This window comes from Stegodyphus dumicola, chromosome 2 (assembly GCF_044657685.1).
Source record: "Stegodyphus dumicola isolate Sdum_Otavi_A_Nest chromosome 2, ASM4465768v1".
NCBI lineage: Eukaryota > Metazoa > Arthropoda > Arachnida > Araneae > Eresidae > Stegodyphus > Stegodyphus dumicola.
The window spans coordinates 31,603,600-31,620,811 of NC_140769.1; the positions used below are offsets into that span (position 1 = coordinate 31,603,600).

Sequence of the window (17,212 nt, forward strand, 5' to 3'; positions counted from 1 at the left end):
TTAAGGAACAAAGATGCCAGCTATAAACTGAAACAATAAAATGTATTTAACATATTTTGATTATTATTAAGTCCTTTTTTTACGTCTTGAAAGAAAACAACAGGACGTGATATTTTTTACCATAGTTATCAAATTACATAAAAAAAAGAAAATGAATACTTACGCGTGAAAAGTAATCCCAGGAATCTTTTTCGAAAACCTGTTTGTGCATCCATATACAACACAAGCTGACATGCTTTAAAAAGAAAAGAAAAAAAAATATTGCAATTACAGACTATCTTGCACAAGTCACAGCGATAACAGGAAGATGGCCAAGAAGCTTCCCTCCTGATTATACCAGCAGTAGCTTGAGCTGGTAAGCCGCAGATTTCAAAAACGCGTTTCTGCGCAATTTACGGAACTTCGCTCGGTTGTTGCAAAGAATCTCTTGTTGTTGTTAACCTTTGGCTGCTGGACGTTCAGACACTTCGATAGCTGCAGAGGAACAGTTTTGTTTTTATAAAAGTTATTGTTTTTATAAAAATAAATCTGTTTATTTTGCCATCGGAAATGTATCAACTATTAAAGAGTAAAGAGTGCTAAAATCATGTTAATTAATTTGAATATGTTTAAATTCTTGTAACTAAAATAGGTGTTCTTGTGACAGTTCTTTTATCGTCTGCTATGCTTACTAGCTCTGAATTATTTAAAACATTCTATGGTGTCAACTGACCCTTCTTTATTTAAATTTTTACGGCTTTTATCTTAGAAATTAGAATTTTCAATCTTTGTAACAAATGTATTTCAAATATTGTTTATGCAAGCTTTATTTATAACTGATTGGCAAGTTTCATTTGAAAGAACTAGACATTTTCTGGTTTAACGTCCATTTTTCTGCCAGCATTATTTAAAGATTTTTAAGGGGCCTGCAGAATAGAGCAATATGACGAGGAAAAATAAAATACAAGTAGGGGAAGATTTTCGTATTGCTGTTCATATCGCAATAAAAAATTTCCGTCATAATGAAGAACAGAAAGGTATGTTCAGTTTTTTATGCTATCTTATAATGCTATGCTGCTATATGCATAAATTTTTGTAAATTTCATGTTATAATTACTAACAAAAATTATCTTTAATAATATGAAGTCTCTGATATCGTGTAATTATTAGGGAAATGTTACTTGTTTTTGGTTTTTCTTAATTTACTTACTTAGAATTCCAGAATTCTGTATGGTGGGTGTTAAAAGCACCATTATTAAGTTCAATTGTTTTGCTATAAGTGCAGTGGAACTTCCTCCCAAAATCAGTTCGCAGTACAGTGGCGCATATTTTTTTTGACACGTGTTTTTCAGTTTTATTTGCAAATCTCAGTTATTAAATATTAGCAATATGACTTTATTTTTCTTTCACATATACTACTGATCATTAATTTTAAAACCTGTATGTTTTGAAAAATATTTGATACTTTAAAGAAAAATGATTTGTTCAAAAAGTTGTGAAAATAAATTTATTTATAATTATTACTTGAACAGTGTGAATAAACAGTTTATATTTAATAAAAGCGTGAAAATTGCTCGACATACAATACTTTGTTGAATATCTGTTCGCTAAAATTGCATATTTCGTGCATTTGGCATGGGTTCAACTAATTTTTTTCAGGTAAGAATCTTCCATTCCTATGTAAGAATTGTTTTTAATAGACTTTCAAAGAAGTATAATTTTTCCATATTCTTTTCTTGGTACTATCCCGTTATGCACCTATCAGAATTTTGACAGGTTTTTTTTATTATCGTTAACAGTTTCAAATTTAAGAATAGTTTATAGATATGCAAACACACACACAGCAACAACCCAGATTGTATTGTTGTTAGATGTTAGTGTATGTATTTGACTTCTCTTTCCCAGGCGACAAAAAAGCGTGGCATATGCATAATGTACTCTTTTCTCTAACTTCCTCCATACATGTACCATAGGATTTAAATCTGAAGAATATTGAAAAGTTTCGAAAACTTCAAGACAGTTGTATAAAAGCCACTGAGTGTATAGGTTCACATACAACCTATACACTCAGTGACATATAGTGAATGTATAGGTTGTATGTTCAGGATTGTTTTCTTGAAAGAATTTGGATACAGAACCATGAATAGGTATTTCTTCAGCTGAAGCAAAGAGGTAAATATACATCCTTAAACCTAGAATCAAATTAGCTACAGTGCTTCCAAAAGTGTTTCTACACTTAAGAGTTTCAATGACATACTGCTTTATTCATTAATGAAAATTAATATTTGAGAATCAGAAATTTTTAATAATATCCATAAATTTCTCTTAGTAAAAATATATTAGTTATTTTATGAACACAATGAAATTTTTGGTTGATCTTTACATTACGGTAACTTGGCGATTTTTTGGCGAAAATTTGGCGACCAACTCCCCTACAGCAACCCTCTATTTTTTTTCCCCCGCCGCCATTTTGTCTTCACGAAGTAAAGACATGTTTCTTTTCTTCTTATCTACTGAACACTTCTTCCAACAATCTACTAGCCGAATTACACTTATGCTAGAAATTTTATCAAACAAAACTGCTTAATCATGACAAATATTCACTGCAAAATTCAGAAAAAGTGCACAATACCATACACCTTACGCGTTTTTCAAAATAACACATACACATAAACCATGTACACGCCGACTTATTTTTACTTAAAAAAACATCCCAGAATTGCATAAAAATGGCATTGCGCACACTCTTCACTATATCCATGTACACTGCTTTTTTCTCATAAATTAAAAAAATTTCATGAAAATACATGACAATTTTCTCAATCTTTAAACCCGGTAAAAAGAACATACATGAAATTACATGATCGCGAAAAAGTATTTACCCTTTACAAATATGAACATTTCCACATATAAAATAAATAAAATATCCAAAAACTTTTACCTCTAAATCATCTATTACATTATACACGTCACCAACGAATTCATACATGAAGCATTACAAATATTTATTATCAAATATTTAAATTATTTCCATGCACATTTATTTCAACTTAAACATACACCAAATTCCTACAAGTATAAAATTCACAAAATAACTATCATTTCATTAAAATATAATTAAATTCAAAAACACCACTTAAAATATACATGAGCACATACATTCAATTAATAAAAATTACCTTACAATCCTAATTACTTTAAACTAAATCATTGCTAATAACAATTTTCCCAATAATACCAAATTCCTTTCCACCTTACATTTCCAACAATGCATAAAAATAATTAAAAATACTAACTTACCTAATCTCCTTCAGAATCTTCATTACGTGGCGGATACACTTTTCTTCATTCTCTTTCAGAATCTTTAAAATCATACTTATCTTTCAAAGCAAGATACCAGGTAAAATAAATAACATAATAAAACATGTTTATTTCTCTCTCACACAACCTTAAAAAACATTTCTTACTATCCTTTTCAATACCACTAAATACCCATTTCGAATTCACTTTAGTTACGGCCATGGGATCCAAAAATTCACAAACACTATTTCACACAACACAGAATAAAGCGAAATACAAAATTTCCAGATTTTTTCCCGATTTCCCCCCTTTTCCGATTAAAGAACCGTAATTCGTCCATTAATATCACATGACATATCCCATGATCTCTCGTTTCCCCCACACAAAATAATGCGTAATCGGAACTCAGTACTGCTCACATTATTACCAAAGTCCCAGGTAGTAACCTTTATCGCCTCCAAAATGTCGCCAAACTACCAGTTACCGTAATGTAAAGATCAACCAAATTTTTTTTTGGAAAATCAGTAATCAAAAAGTAACAGAAAAGTTATCTTGCAAAAGTCTCTATACACTTTAAGGAAATTTACACATATTGGTAAATATTATACAGTCAAAAGTCTTTAATCCAGACGTCCATAATCCGGAATGATCTATAATCCGGACCTCAAAGCTACAAACTTTCTGTGCATGCGTCAACGCATAATGCGTTCACGCAGGTGCACAGGCTTTTACGCATGCGCATAATATGTTTACATATGAGCATTTAATGTGTAACGGATGGTATAAGCTAAGCTAAAATTATCCAATTATCTATTTCAGTTAATGTTGCAGATTGTGTTGTTCCTTAATCTTCTAATTTTGAATCCGGCTTATTATTTTTTGCAAACTGTTAGAGAAATTTTATAAAAGTAAGCTTGAACTTTCGATTATGTCAAAAAGAATTTCCGATTCTGGAGCTACCAAAGGATCTACAAAGCGAAAGCATGTTCTGATGTCCATCAAACAAAAAGTGGAATTGCTGCAAAAAATGGATAGGGCAGATGTTTTTATTTTATTCAGCTTATAATTCCTTACTAAATGTAGTATTTCATCTCGATGTACTCCATCTTTAATATGATTTAAATCAAATTCCTCGTCATTATAAATATCACGAATACACATCAAATAGTTTTCTGGTTGCAATTTTCTAATTTCGACTATGCGTAATGTATGCTTTACGCATGTGCGCATTGAAAGAAATGTTTAATAAAGTAAACAGATAAATATAAAGCTTTTTTTTTTTTGTAAATTTTGATACCCTTTAGATCATAATTGCTCTTTATTTCATAAATTATGGTTTCATATTTTTTATTTTATAATTTCTGCTTTCCATCTTACCAGATTTAAACTGATGATCTATAATCCGGAAAAAGCGATGGCTGATCTTTGGAATATGGTAACAGGTAGTTTGGCGACATTTTGGAGGCAATAAAGGTTACTACCTAGGACTTTGGTAATAATGTGAGAAGTACTCAGTTCTGATTACGCATTATTTTGTGTGAGGGAAATGAGAGATCATGAGATATGTCATGTGACATTAATGGACGAATTACAGTTCTTTAATCGGAAAAGGGGGTAAATTTGGAAAAATATCTGTAGTACTATATTATTTTGTATTAAGCTTCATTGTGTGTTGTGTGAAATAGTGTTGATTAATTTTCGGATTGCATGGCGCTATGTAAAGTGAATTCTAAATTTTTAATGTGTTTATCTGATAATTCAAAAGAATTGGTTGAATGGGGTAAGAGTGTAGGTTTAATTGCGGATAAGTATGAATGTCCAAAATGTGGGAATGAAATGAGATTGTGTGAAAGGAAGGATATTACAGATAAGTTTGAATGGCGGTGCAAGAAATCTGGTGAAAATGGACATTTTGTGAAACGGAGTGTAAGGAAGGGTACGTGGTTTGCTGAAAGCAGTTTGAGTATGGGTGAAATTTTATTAATTTCTTACTAGCGGGCAAGACCGCCAGCTGAGCGGGCTGAAGCCCGCTATTCATCGTTCGTGTGTATAAAAGTTCCTAATGTAATTTCGCGGGTATTGGAAATTTGAAACGAACTACCAGTGTCCAGCGGTTTCGCGCTGTCTGTGCCCGCTTTATTAAAGTTTGCATCCAGAATACACTGCATACACGATACACATGCGTAAAATCACGAAAACACCCATGCAGCCAGCCCGCAAATTTTCGGGATTCGAAAGTTGGAACGAACTAACAGTGTCCAGCGTTTACCACACATGCAGCCAGCCTGCTCGCCGGGACTCGTTAGTTGGACCGAACTACCAGTGTTTAGCTTTCTTGCGCGAGCTGCGCCCGCTTTATTCACTTATGCATAGAGAAGACATTGCATTCACGATACACATGCGTAAAATCACGAAAACACCCGTGTAGCCTGCCTGCTCGCCAGGATTCAAAAGTTGGACCGAACTACCAGTGTTCATCAGTTTTGGGCGGGATGCGCCCGCTTTATGCACATATGTATCCAGAAGACACTGCATATACGATACACATGCGGAAAATCATGAAAACACCCACGCAACAGCCTGCTCGCTGGAACTCGTAAGCTAGAACGAACTACCAGTGTTCAGCTTTCTTGCGCGGGCAGCGCCCGCTTTATTCATTTATGTACCTAGAAGACACTGCATACATGATACAGATGTGTAAAATCACAAAAACACTCGTGTAAACTGCCTGCTCGCTAGGATTTCGAAAGTTGGACCGAACTACAGATCAAAAGTCGTTAATTCGGACACCCATAATTCGGAATGATCTATAATCCGGACCTCAAAACTAAAAACTTTCTGCTCATGCGCCGCGTTGACACATGCGCATAGGCGTTTACGCGTGCGCGTAAGACCTTTTACGACTGCGCATATGAGTGTGCGCAAGTGCAGAATACGTTTTCGCGTGCGCGTTTTATGTATAATGGACGTATAAGCTAAAGTTGATCTGTCAACACTATCCTTATCTTCAGGGCAGATGTTTTTATTTTATTTGGCTTATAATTGAAGATCAGATGTTTTTATTTTATTTGGCTTATAATTGAAGATAAGATGTTTTTTTTTATTTGGCTTATAATTCCTTACCAAATGTAGTATTTCATCTCGATATGCTCCGTCTTTGATATGATTTAAAACAAGTTCCTCGTCATTATAATTCGCTTCCGATAGCGAAGAAAAGTAACAGAGGTTATTGAAAACGAAAAATTTCGATTGACAAATTAGTCGGTGTTCTTGACACAGCAATTATAGGACTTGAACAGCAATTATAGGACTTTGTAACTGAACAAGAAATTATGTCTGTTTAATAGAATTAAAGAGAAAGTATTATCACATGAAACGAAGCAAAACTTAACAACTTACATTGAAAGAAATGTTTATTTAAGTAAACAAATAAATATTAAGCTTTTTCTTTTTGCAAATTTTGATACCCTTTAGATCATAATTGTTCTTTATTTCATAAATTACGGTTTCATATTTTTAATTTTAGAATTTCTGCATGCCATCTTACGAGATTTAAACTGATGATCTATAATCCGGAAAAATCGATAATCCGGAATCGCCGAAGTCCCGACGAGTCCGGATTAACGACTTTTGACTGTACCAGTGTTCAGCGGTTTTTGGCGGGCTGCGCCCTCTATATTCATGTATGCATCCAGAAGATACTGAATATACTATATACATGCGGAAAATCACGAAAGCACCCATGCAGCCAGCCCGTTTGCCGGGATTCGAAAGTTGGACCGAACTACCAGTGTTCAGTGACTTTACGGTGCCGCTAATGGGCCGTTGTAGAAAGAGAAATCGTGAAAATTTTCGGGTTTGTTATTCAAACGATGGATTCGTTATTAAAATTCCTTTATTTTTTATAAACTTCAACATAATCACACACAAAATTGTATCAATATTTTTAAAATTGTATCAATATATTAATGCGATTAATAATTCATAATTATTTATAATAAGAAAAGTTCTCATATACCGTCTCCAAGCATCACATGTTCAATTTAAAACCCAAAGCGGAAAAAAAATGTTTAAATTTACAGAATCCGCACAAAGTTTCAACAAAATTGTTTCACAAGAATATAGTTAAATTAAATTTAAATAATTCTTTTGCGTCAATGCTGCAAGGAAAAGCTCATATTCAATTAAAATTTAATTAAGAAATTTGAATCGTAAAAAAAAATTTAATAATTATTGTTGCAAACTAATTTACGATATCATTTAAATTCAAAAAGCATATGTAAATTAAGTGGATGTATCCAAAACCATGAAAAAATATATTATTCAAAAAGATTAAATTTATTATTCCAAAAAATAATAACATATTTTAAAAAAATAGCGCTTTCAGATTTTTTTAATTAATATCTCAGCCGATTAAAATTGTACAACTTCAAGAACGCCATCATTTAAATTTAATGTAATATAACAACTTTTACTCAATAGTAATAAAAGAATTAACGTGGCAATAACATATCGTGGCAATTATAAAAAACTGAAATTAAAAAAATGTTAGTTTAAAATGCGGACATTAACGAAATATTTTCAATACACAGTGAGGTAACTTGCAATCGCGTGTTTTATTCAAACTTCAGAATATAACATTGATTTTTATCTCGAGCGATTCAAGAAACTGTAGCACTCGGAAAGATGAGCGGGAAAATTAGCATTTTCAGTTTTTAATTAATATCTCAGCTGATTAAAGTCGTACGAAGATGAGAATAGTATCAATGGATTCCGAGAATCTTTTGCAATCTGGCGATACCTGTCTCGAATTCTAACTCAGCGCGGTTCCATAGATATTTGAAAAAAAAAAGAAATTGACATGTGACCTTTCGCCAGCACAAATCTCGAGTGGAAGCAATTGTCTCCCCCCCGGCGCTTTCGAAAAAGCAATTTTATCTCACCTAATTTCGAGACTGTTGCCAATTCGAAAAATGAAATAACGTTATCTCAGTTTTTAATTAATAACTCCTCCGATTTTTAAAGCCTGTTGAGCAAAAATATATAGAGACTTAGTAAACACTCTGTATTTAAATGAAAGGCATGGTTCATTATGCCATCAATAAATACTAAATTCTAATGCTGATGCTGATATGCACCCCCACACAAGGAGTGCTTTACTGTTCCAACCAAGTTCTTGAGATTAAGTTCTTGGGATCTGGTTATTTTTGTCCTCCAAGCAATTATATGCCCACCAGAACAAAAGTGTTACATTTGCTTTCATCTGCAAGTAAGACATAGCTCCAATACCCTTCGGGCTTATTTATCACTGATTTTGCAAAAGAAAGAATAAGCTTTCTATTTTTTGTACTTATAAAAAATTTTCTTCGAGCAGACTGCCCATGTTATCCAGCTGATTCAAGTACTCATTGAACAGTTTCAAGTGAAGTAGAAAAATGTTCAGTAAATTCTATAGAAATCTCTATAGTACTCAAACATGGATTTTTCACAACCTCTTCTGGTAAAAGTATAGTTTAGGGTACCCCTTGGCGATTTTCGGCGGTACATGGATACTGATTTTGTACAATTCTTTGACTCGTTATTTTGGCTTGCGAAGCGGCGATTTTTGACCCAAAAATTGCCGCTACACAAAGCCAAAATAACAAGACAAACAATTGCACAAACTCGGTATCCATGTACACATCGACTTATTTTCACTTAAGAAAAAAAAAAAAAAAAAAAAAAAAAATCCCCGAATTGCACAAAAATGGCATTGCGCACTCCTTTGACTTGAATATACACGTCGACCTATTTTTGCTTAAAAAAGAAATCCCCGAATTGCACAAAAATGTCATTGCACACTCTTTTAACTTTATCCATGTACACGTCGACCTATTTTCACTAAAAAAAAAATCCCAGAATTGCATTATGCACTCCCTTTACTTTATCCATGTACACATAGATATATTTTCACATAAAAGTCAAAGGTGCACCAAATTCTACAATATAGGCAAACAAAAAATACATAATCTCAATAAAATACATTTTAAACCAAACAATAAAATAACATAAAAAAGAAAAAACGTGTTATACATTTAAGCTTTACCAAAAACAAATATTCACTTACCATGATTTTCAAATTCGCTTCGTACACCCAGAGCCACATAAAAATCAAAATATCAATCATACTCAAATGACTTTTTTCAAACCAGGTACTCTTTCTGATCGAACGCTTCACATAGTGACCATCTGAACCTTTCTTCCTACAAACCCATTCAAATTCATCTAAACGGTTTTTACGTTCGACTAGACGCATGTCCTTCCTACATACAGAACACTTATAATGGCTACTAAGTAAACCTACATTTACACAACAGTCAATTAAAGCTCTTTTCCCCTTTCACTCCAAATCGTACAGAAACTTCAAATTAATCTTACTAGATTCGGCCATTCTACTGTCTAAAGAATCAAACCAACACACACCACAGAAATGCTTACAAAACATCCCATGATTCAAAATTTCCCAGAATCATGCACCCGATTACGTTACAATAGGGTTTCCATAACATTCAACTACACAGGCTACCATAAATGAAACAACAAATTGGCGATAAAGCAAACAACAAGTTCGCCATAATACAAGGGGTACGGTACAACTCTAATATACGCCCTAATTTCACCAAATGTGGCGATATGTGTTCTGCGCTGGTTTTTGGCACGATTGCATGTTCTATGGCAACCCTGTTGACGTTGAAAAATCTTTCGCTGGAGCTCGTTGATTCGCCTCTGTTCTGAGAAGATGGGAGGGAAAGATAAAATGGTAGTTGTTGAATTGAAGTTCGGCAAAAGAAAATATCATTGTGGCTATCCTGTTGAGGGGTAGTGGGTATTTAGAAGTGTGGAAAGAGTGTCTGGGAGATTATTTTTAATGGCAGTGCAAGATAGAAGTAGGGATTTGTGATTTTATTTATTTGTGAACCATAGTATAAATTTTCTGGATAGTGTGTCTGGCTGTCATGTAAATACGATAGTGATTACATGGGGGCATGTTAAAGGCGGTATGAAATTTATATTTCTGCTATTCGAAAATGCATTAATTCATGGTAAGTGCATTTTATTTTATCCTTGTTCTTATTTTGTAGAATGTTATGTTCATGGGTTCTTTAGTATGAATTTCTGTCGTTATTGTTGTTTTTTTTAAATTGTTTGAAATTTATTTTAGTTTATTTTGTTGTTTAGTGTCTAGACTGTGCAATTCGTAGATGTTTTTTAAAGTTGAAACAGAATGCTGTGTACATGGTATTATTTGAAATTTATTGTTGTTATGTTATTTTATTAAAGCGAGGAGTGCGTAGATCGTAGATTCCTTCCTTGCCTAAATTGTGCAATTTGTAGAATTTTTTTAAAGTTTAAACAGGATGCTGTGTACATGGTATTTTTTGAAATTTATTGTTGTTATGTTAATTTATTAAAGCGAGGTGTGCGTAGTTTGTAGATTCGTTCGTTGCTTACATTGTGCCATTTGTAGATGTTTTTTTAAGTTAAAACATGTCGCTGTGTACATGGATTCTTGTCAAATATTTTTGGTTAGAAACTTTATGTTTTTGTTATCTAAATTTTTTTGATTTTGTTTCGGATTTTTAGCTAAATTGTATGTTGAAAAAGTAGTTTTTGCATGTGCGAAAACCGCGTTTTTGGAGACATTTTAGGCTAAAAGTTCGAAATGTAGACAAAAAATTTCAATAGTAATATGGCAGCGTGAAGTTTCTCGCCAAAAATATTTGGTGCGAAATTTGGCGACTTGAGGGTGCATATCAGAGTAGTTCCAAGGGGTACCTTAAAGTCTACTCTACCTCCTCTTTTTACTTTATTTTCGATCTGATTTCCTTCTTTAAAGCATTTGATCACATGCTGTACCATTGAATGTGATAAATTTACTAATTTAGCCATATCCCGAATTGATTTTCCATCATTATGATAAAAAATGATAAATTTTTTAATGATACAGTACAAAATCTTTAATCCGGACTCGTTGGGATTTTGGCAATTCCGGATTATAGATCATCAATTTAAATCTGGTAAGATGGCATGCAGAAATTATAAAATTAAAAATATGAAACCATAATTTATGAAATAAGAGCAATTATGATCTAAAGGGTATCAAAATTTACAAAAAAAAAAAAAGCTTAATATTTGTTTACTTTATTAAACATTTCTTTCAATGCGCGCATTCGTAAAGCATACATTACGCATAGTCGAAATTAGAAAATTGCAACCAGAAAACTATTTGATGTATATTCATAATATTTATAATGATGAGGAATTTGATTTAAATCTTATCAAAGATGGAATACATCGAAATGAAATACTACATTTAGTAAGGAATTATAAACCGAATAAAATAAAAACATCTGCCCTGAAGATATGGGTAGTGCTGACAGATCAACTTCCTGTTCATTGTGCGACGTCCCCCCTCCCCCTGCAGAGCAGCGTGAAATTGATACACAGATTTTGGAATGGTTAGAGAAAAAAAGGATATGCCTTTATCCATTTTTTGCAGCAATTCCACTTTTTGTTTGATGGACATCGAAACATGCTTTCGCTTTGTAGATCTTTTGGCAGCTCCAGAATCAGAAATTCTTTTTGACATAATCGAAAGTTCAAGCTTACTTTTATAAAAGTGCTCTAACAGTCTGCAAAAAATAATAAGCCAGATCCAATTAGAAGATTAAGGAACAACGCAATCTGCAACATTAAGTGAAATAGATAATTAGATCATTTTAGCTTAGCTTATACCGTCCGATATACATTAAACCTGCATGTGTAAATGCATTATGCATGTGTAAATTCATTATGCATATGCACATGCATAAAGGTCATATGTACATGTGCGGAAAGTTTGTATCTTTGAGGTCCGGATTATAGATCATTCCGGATTATGGACGTGCGGATTAAAGACTTTTGACTGTAATTGTATGCGTGTATTGAAAGAAACAGTCAATCTGATAAGAAATGGCTGTGACTTGTTTTGAAAATGTAAAAGTTAAAGTAAAATGTTCCCAGCGAGGATATTTCATTTAGCATCGGTTGTACCATTACTGCCGACTTTATCGCTTGCGCTGGCAAAACGGAAAAGTACTGTTTTTTTTTTAAATCTGCATATTAAAATTCTGGTTTAAATTAATGGTACCTTGATCACAAATTAACCGTAAATGGTAATACAATTTGTAAAAATATGCACTCTGAGGAGACTTACTGAAGGTGAATCGTACATAAAATATATTGCTGCGATATTAATGTTTGCATATTTCTATAATTTCTAGTCTAAAGCCAGTACTAGATATAGTTAAGATGTGTAAGAATAGTTTTTAATAATATAATAACCAATGATTTGAATTGATGTTTAGTTATATATTATTATTTATTAGAAACTTATGAAGAATTACTGACAGTGAAAGAGTGTAAACGAATCATAAGTTAGATAAAATATTTTTGAAAAAATAATTCATTACAGTAAACCCTTGCTAGTGTGAAAGCTACACAGTTAATCTATTGCATGCACAGCAAAATCGAGTTGCACAATGTTAATATCTATAGAAAAAGTGCGTTTGTTAGAATTCATATTAAGGAAGTATGTATAATTTAAATAAACATAAATATAGTTGTACTTAAAAAAAGAAAAATGTGAATTGAATGTTAACTAAAAAAATTTATTCTGCTGCTTACTAAAAATACGGTACTTAAAAAAAAAAAAAAAAAAAAAAAAAGGCTGGTAAGTTTTGCCTGGGAAAAAAATGACGCAAATTGTTTAAAGTTTAGGGATACAGAGTTTTAAATTGCCTCTTATGAAGTGTCCTTTTCTTTGTTTGGTTCAAGTTTCATACAAAATTAGATAGTTCATTTGCCTTTTTTAGCTATTTAAGTTCTTCAAAGGCATTTTAACTAATTCGTTTTTACTGTGTTCACTGATGGTTGGTGTGATAAGATCATCCAATTCTTCATTTATCATTTCTTGATTAATTCTTCTTGTATATCTGAAACTTCTTCACGATCAATTGCTTTTGTAGTTTGTATGATTTATTTGGTTTCATTTTCAGTGGATGAAAATCCATTAAAATTGTTGATAACATCTGGCCAGCAATGATGCCACCAAGCATTCAGTGTTGATAAAGGAATGTTGAACCACATTCATATGAAATTCTAGTTTTAGGCAAATCAAATGGAAACAATTGAAGTACCAAGTGTAAGAAATATTGTGTTTTGAAAACTTGCACTTGGAGAGGGTTTACTGTAAAATGTCATTTAATAAAATTGTCAGAAGCATGTTAATAAAAACATATAAAACAGATTTTTTTATGTTTAGCAACTATCAAGCATTTTAATTTGAATATATTAATACTTTTTTTTTTTTACTTTTGCAGAATATGAGTTTCCATCTTCCTTAACTTCAACTGAAAGAGCATACTTACATCGATATTGTCAGCAGCTGGGTTTAAAATCGAAGAGCAGAGGGTAGTTCAGCTTTGTATTTTTTACATTTCTATTTATAATATACTCTGATCCAGTTGGTTTATGAGATGAGGGTTTTGATTAATGTAACTGGCATCATGTTTCATTATTGTAAGCTTTCAACATGAATACCTCAGTTAGCATCAATATTGTTTTGTGATATTTTAGTATGTAATCAACCTGTGAGTAGGCAAACAAGTTTTGTGCATTTTGTGATTATCTGCATCCCGAGGTTTCAATATTCAATAGTTTAGCAGGCCATGTTTTTGTCATATTTGCGAGTATATACATGACAGCAGCACCATTGGCACGAAATCTAGTAGAAGAAAAATAGCAAATCTAACACAAGCTACAACTTCCTTCATGAAAACAACTGCTGCATTAATCCAAAATAAATGCAAAAGACAAAGGCAAATTCAGAAATTCACAAATAATGTAATTATTCTGGTCAGTAGTTGCAGTTCACTGAATTCTACCAATGTTGAGCTCTTGATGCCATAAGTAAATGTACTGAATAGCTATCTGGAAAAGAATCCACAAACCTAGGAACCAACATCTGATCTGGAAACCTTTCCCCCCCACTCACAATTTTCATATACAATGTCAATTCACTTTTCTAGTGGTTGTAAAATAGTTTCATTTTGTAGTTCCCTGAACAAAGTCTTCCTGTGTTTATAATGTCTTTATCTTTAAAAAAATAAACTACGGCTCTTTATCATTTGATTATTACCAAGTAGAGTTTTTTTTTATGAACCAATATTAAGAAAAAAGCAATTATAAAATATTAAAAGAAAGTTATGGGATCAATATCCAATCTTTCATATTATTCATCATGGTCTTCTTGCATATGTACTCATGCGGTGAATACAATATTTGCCATTTTGGTGTTCAGTTACTGGTGACCCATTAATTGAAAAGTACCTGGCTACTTAAATTATGTTTAGCTTATCATGACATCAATATATTATGCTCTGAAATAACAGTTTTATAGTACATTGGAGCCGCCGTATACACAGGTAGTATGCTCAAAATTTAATATAGGTAATAGTGAATACTGTCTAAACAAAAATTCATATATTACACATAATTAGTCTTATTTAATTGGAAAGTTAGGCAAGTAAAACAATATCGATAATAAATATTCTGTACATTATGTACCAGGCCATTAAATATAATAAGGTATGATATATTGTTTATTAAGTATACTCTGGCTTTTACATATGAAAATAGATACTTTTCTACTAAACAAACCATGCATTTTCAGTACCATATTGGCACATTCTTATTTTTTTCTCCAGCCTTTGGCTCGGAATGAGGTGAAGGGGGGAAAAAATTAGAAACAGTTAAAAATAAACATTCTCCAATTTCACGGCAAAATGCTCTAAAAAACCATTGTGGTAGAAGAACATGACCTATGTTATTTTTTTCTTTTTTTAAATAAGTTTACAGAAATTTGCACTGCTTTGTAACATGCCAATTTTAACATTAGGATGACATAACAATTCATGAGAGGCACATATTTCTCTCATGCAGTTTTCCTAAGCCTTTGTGTAGCGATTCATTTGAAGAAAGCTTTGGTTCACAAAACTCAATAGACGTTTAACTTCTGATACTACAGTCAAAAGTCGTTAATCTGGACTCGTCGGGACTTCGGCGATTCCGGATTATCGATTTTTCCGGATTATAGATCATCAGTTTAAATCTGGTCGGATGGCATGCAGAAATTACAAAATTAAAAATATGAAACCGTAATTTATGAAATAAAGAACAATTATGATCTAAAGGGTATCAAAATTTACAAAAAGAAAAAGCTTAATATTTATTTGTTTACTTTATTAAACATTTCTTTCAATGTAAGTTGTTTAAGTTGCTTCGTTTCATGTGATAATACTTTCTCTTTAATTCTATTAAACAGATATAATTTCTAGTTTAGTTAAAAAGTTCCGCTGTTCAATTCCTATAATTGCTGTGTCGAGAATACCGACTAATTTGTCAATCGAAATTTTTCGTTTTCAATAACCTCTGTCACTTTCTTCACTATCGGAAGTGAATTATAATGACGAGGAACTTGTTTTAAATCATATCAAAGATGGAGTACATCGAGATGAAATACTACATTTAGTAAGGAATTATAAGCCAAATAAAATAAAAACATCTGCCCTGAAGATAAGGATAGTGCTGACAGATCAACTTCCAATCATTGCACGCTGCGGCGTTCCCCCCACTGAGCAGCGTGAAATTGATAAACAGATTTGGGATTTCGAAACATACTTTCGCTTTAGATCCTTTACATATTAGCAAATATATATCGAAAATTCTATTTGATATAATCGAAAGTTCAAGCTTACTTTTATAAAATTGCTCTAACGATCTGCAAAAAATAATAAGCCGGATCCAATTCGAAGATTAAGGAACAAAGTAATCTGCAACATTAACTAAATTAGATAATTTTAGCTTAGCTTATACCATTCGTTATACATTAAACGCGCATGCGTAAACGTTTTATGTGCACGTGCACACGCATATTTGCAGTCGTGAAGGTCTTACACGCACACGTAAACGGCTATGCGCATGCGGCAACGCGATGCATGCGCAGAAAATTTGTAGCTTTGAGGTTCGGATTATAGATCATTCCGGATTATGGGTGTCTGAATTAATGACTTTTGACTGTATAAGTAAATAAATCATATGATATTGATGAAAGGAGTGCATGATTCAGCAAATCGTGTATATTCAGGTACCGTTTTCTTTCTCGCATGAACTAATCTTGCACAGCTATTTTAGAAAGCCATATTTTTAATTTCATGATGTGGTTATTTGAACACAAACTTTCTCTGAAAAGAATACCTCTTTCTTTGAGTAACAGAATAGCTACGTGTTTATCTCTGGCAAATCCCAAATCAAAATATCCTTTGCTGTGTTTTTTAAAGGGTTAGATCAAAAATGTGGTTGTCCAAGCAGTGTTTGTAAAGACAGTTATTGTTATAAAAGAAACCAAATCGAACTGGTGACATCTGGCACTGAAAATTATGCCAAAACAAAGCAAATAAGAGCAGCAGAAAAACAGAAGTGTAGCTCTGGCTAGTATGGTGCAAATGCAAAAATACTGAGTATTTCTGACATACTTTTATACATTTATAATTTACTGATGAGTATTAGGCAAATGCTAAACAGTTTAGAAAAATTACAGTTATGGAAGTAAATGTAAGTTAAGTGCTGTACGACTTCTAATATCGAAGATTCCTTACCAATATATTTATAACCTTCAAGTTAGGCTGGGAACTCAGAGAGGTTGAAGTTTTTTTTTTTTTTTTTTTTTTTTTTTTTCCTGGTAACTTGAGAATGTGACAAGAAGCTGTAATAGCCACCTTCACTCTGCATATTTAGTTATATTTTCCCAAAATGGGCCTGCAAATGGGAGAATGGACAATGTTGGACATGTCAG

The 17,212-nt window shown here is 32.5% G+C and overlaps 1 protein-coding gene across 3 annotated transcripts in view; it reads left to right on the forward strand.

Moving 5' to 3' along the window:
- Window positions 1–421: 421 nt before the first annotated feature.
- LOC118195976 (3'-5' RNA helicase YTHDC2-like) overlaps window positions 422–17,212 on the forward strand; it is a 180,918-nt gene continuing 164,127 nt past the window's right edge. For 2 of the 3 annotated variants that reach the window (XM_085810549.1, XM_035367326.2), the window contains exons 1-2: window positions 423–1,016; window positions 13,680–13,770. In XM_085810549.1, coding sequence (XP_085666675.1) covers window positions 923–1,016; window positions 13,680–13,770 — 185 coding nt within the window. In that variant the 5' untranslated portion in view covers window positions 423–922. Of the gene's footprint in view, window positions 1,017–13,679; window positions 13,771–17,212 lie in introns of all 3 variants that reach the window. The other variant, XM_085810550.1, reaches the window with a different exon arrangement.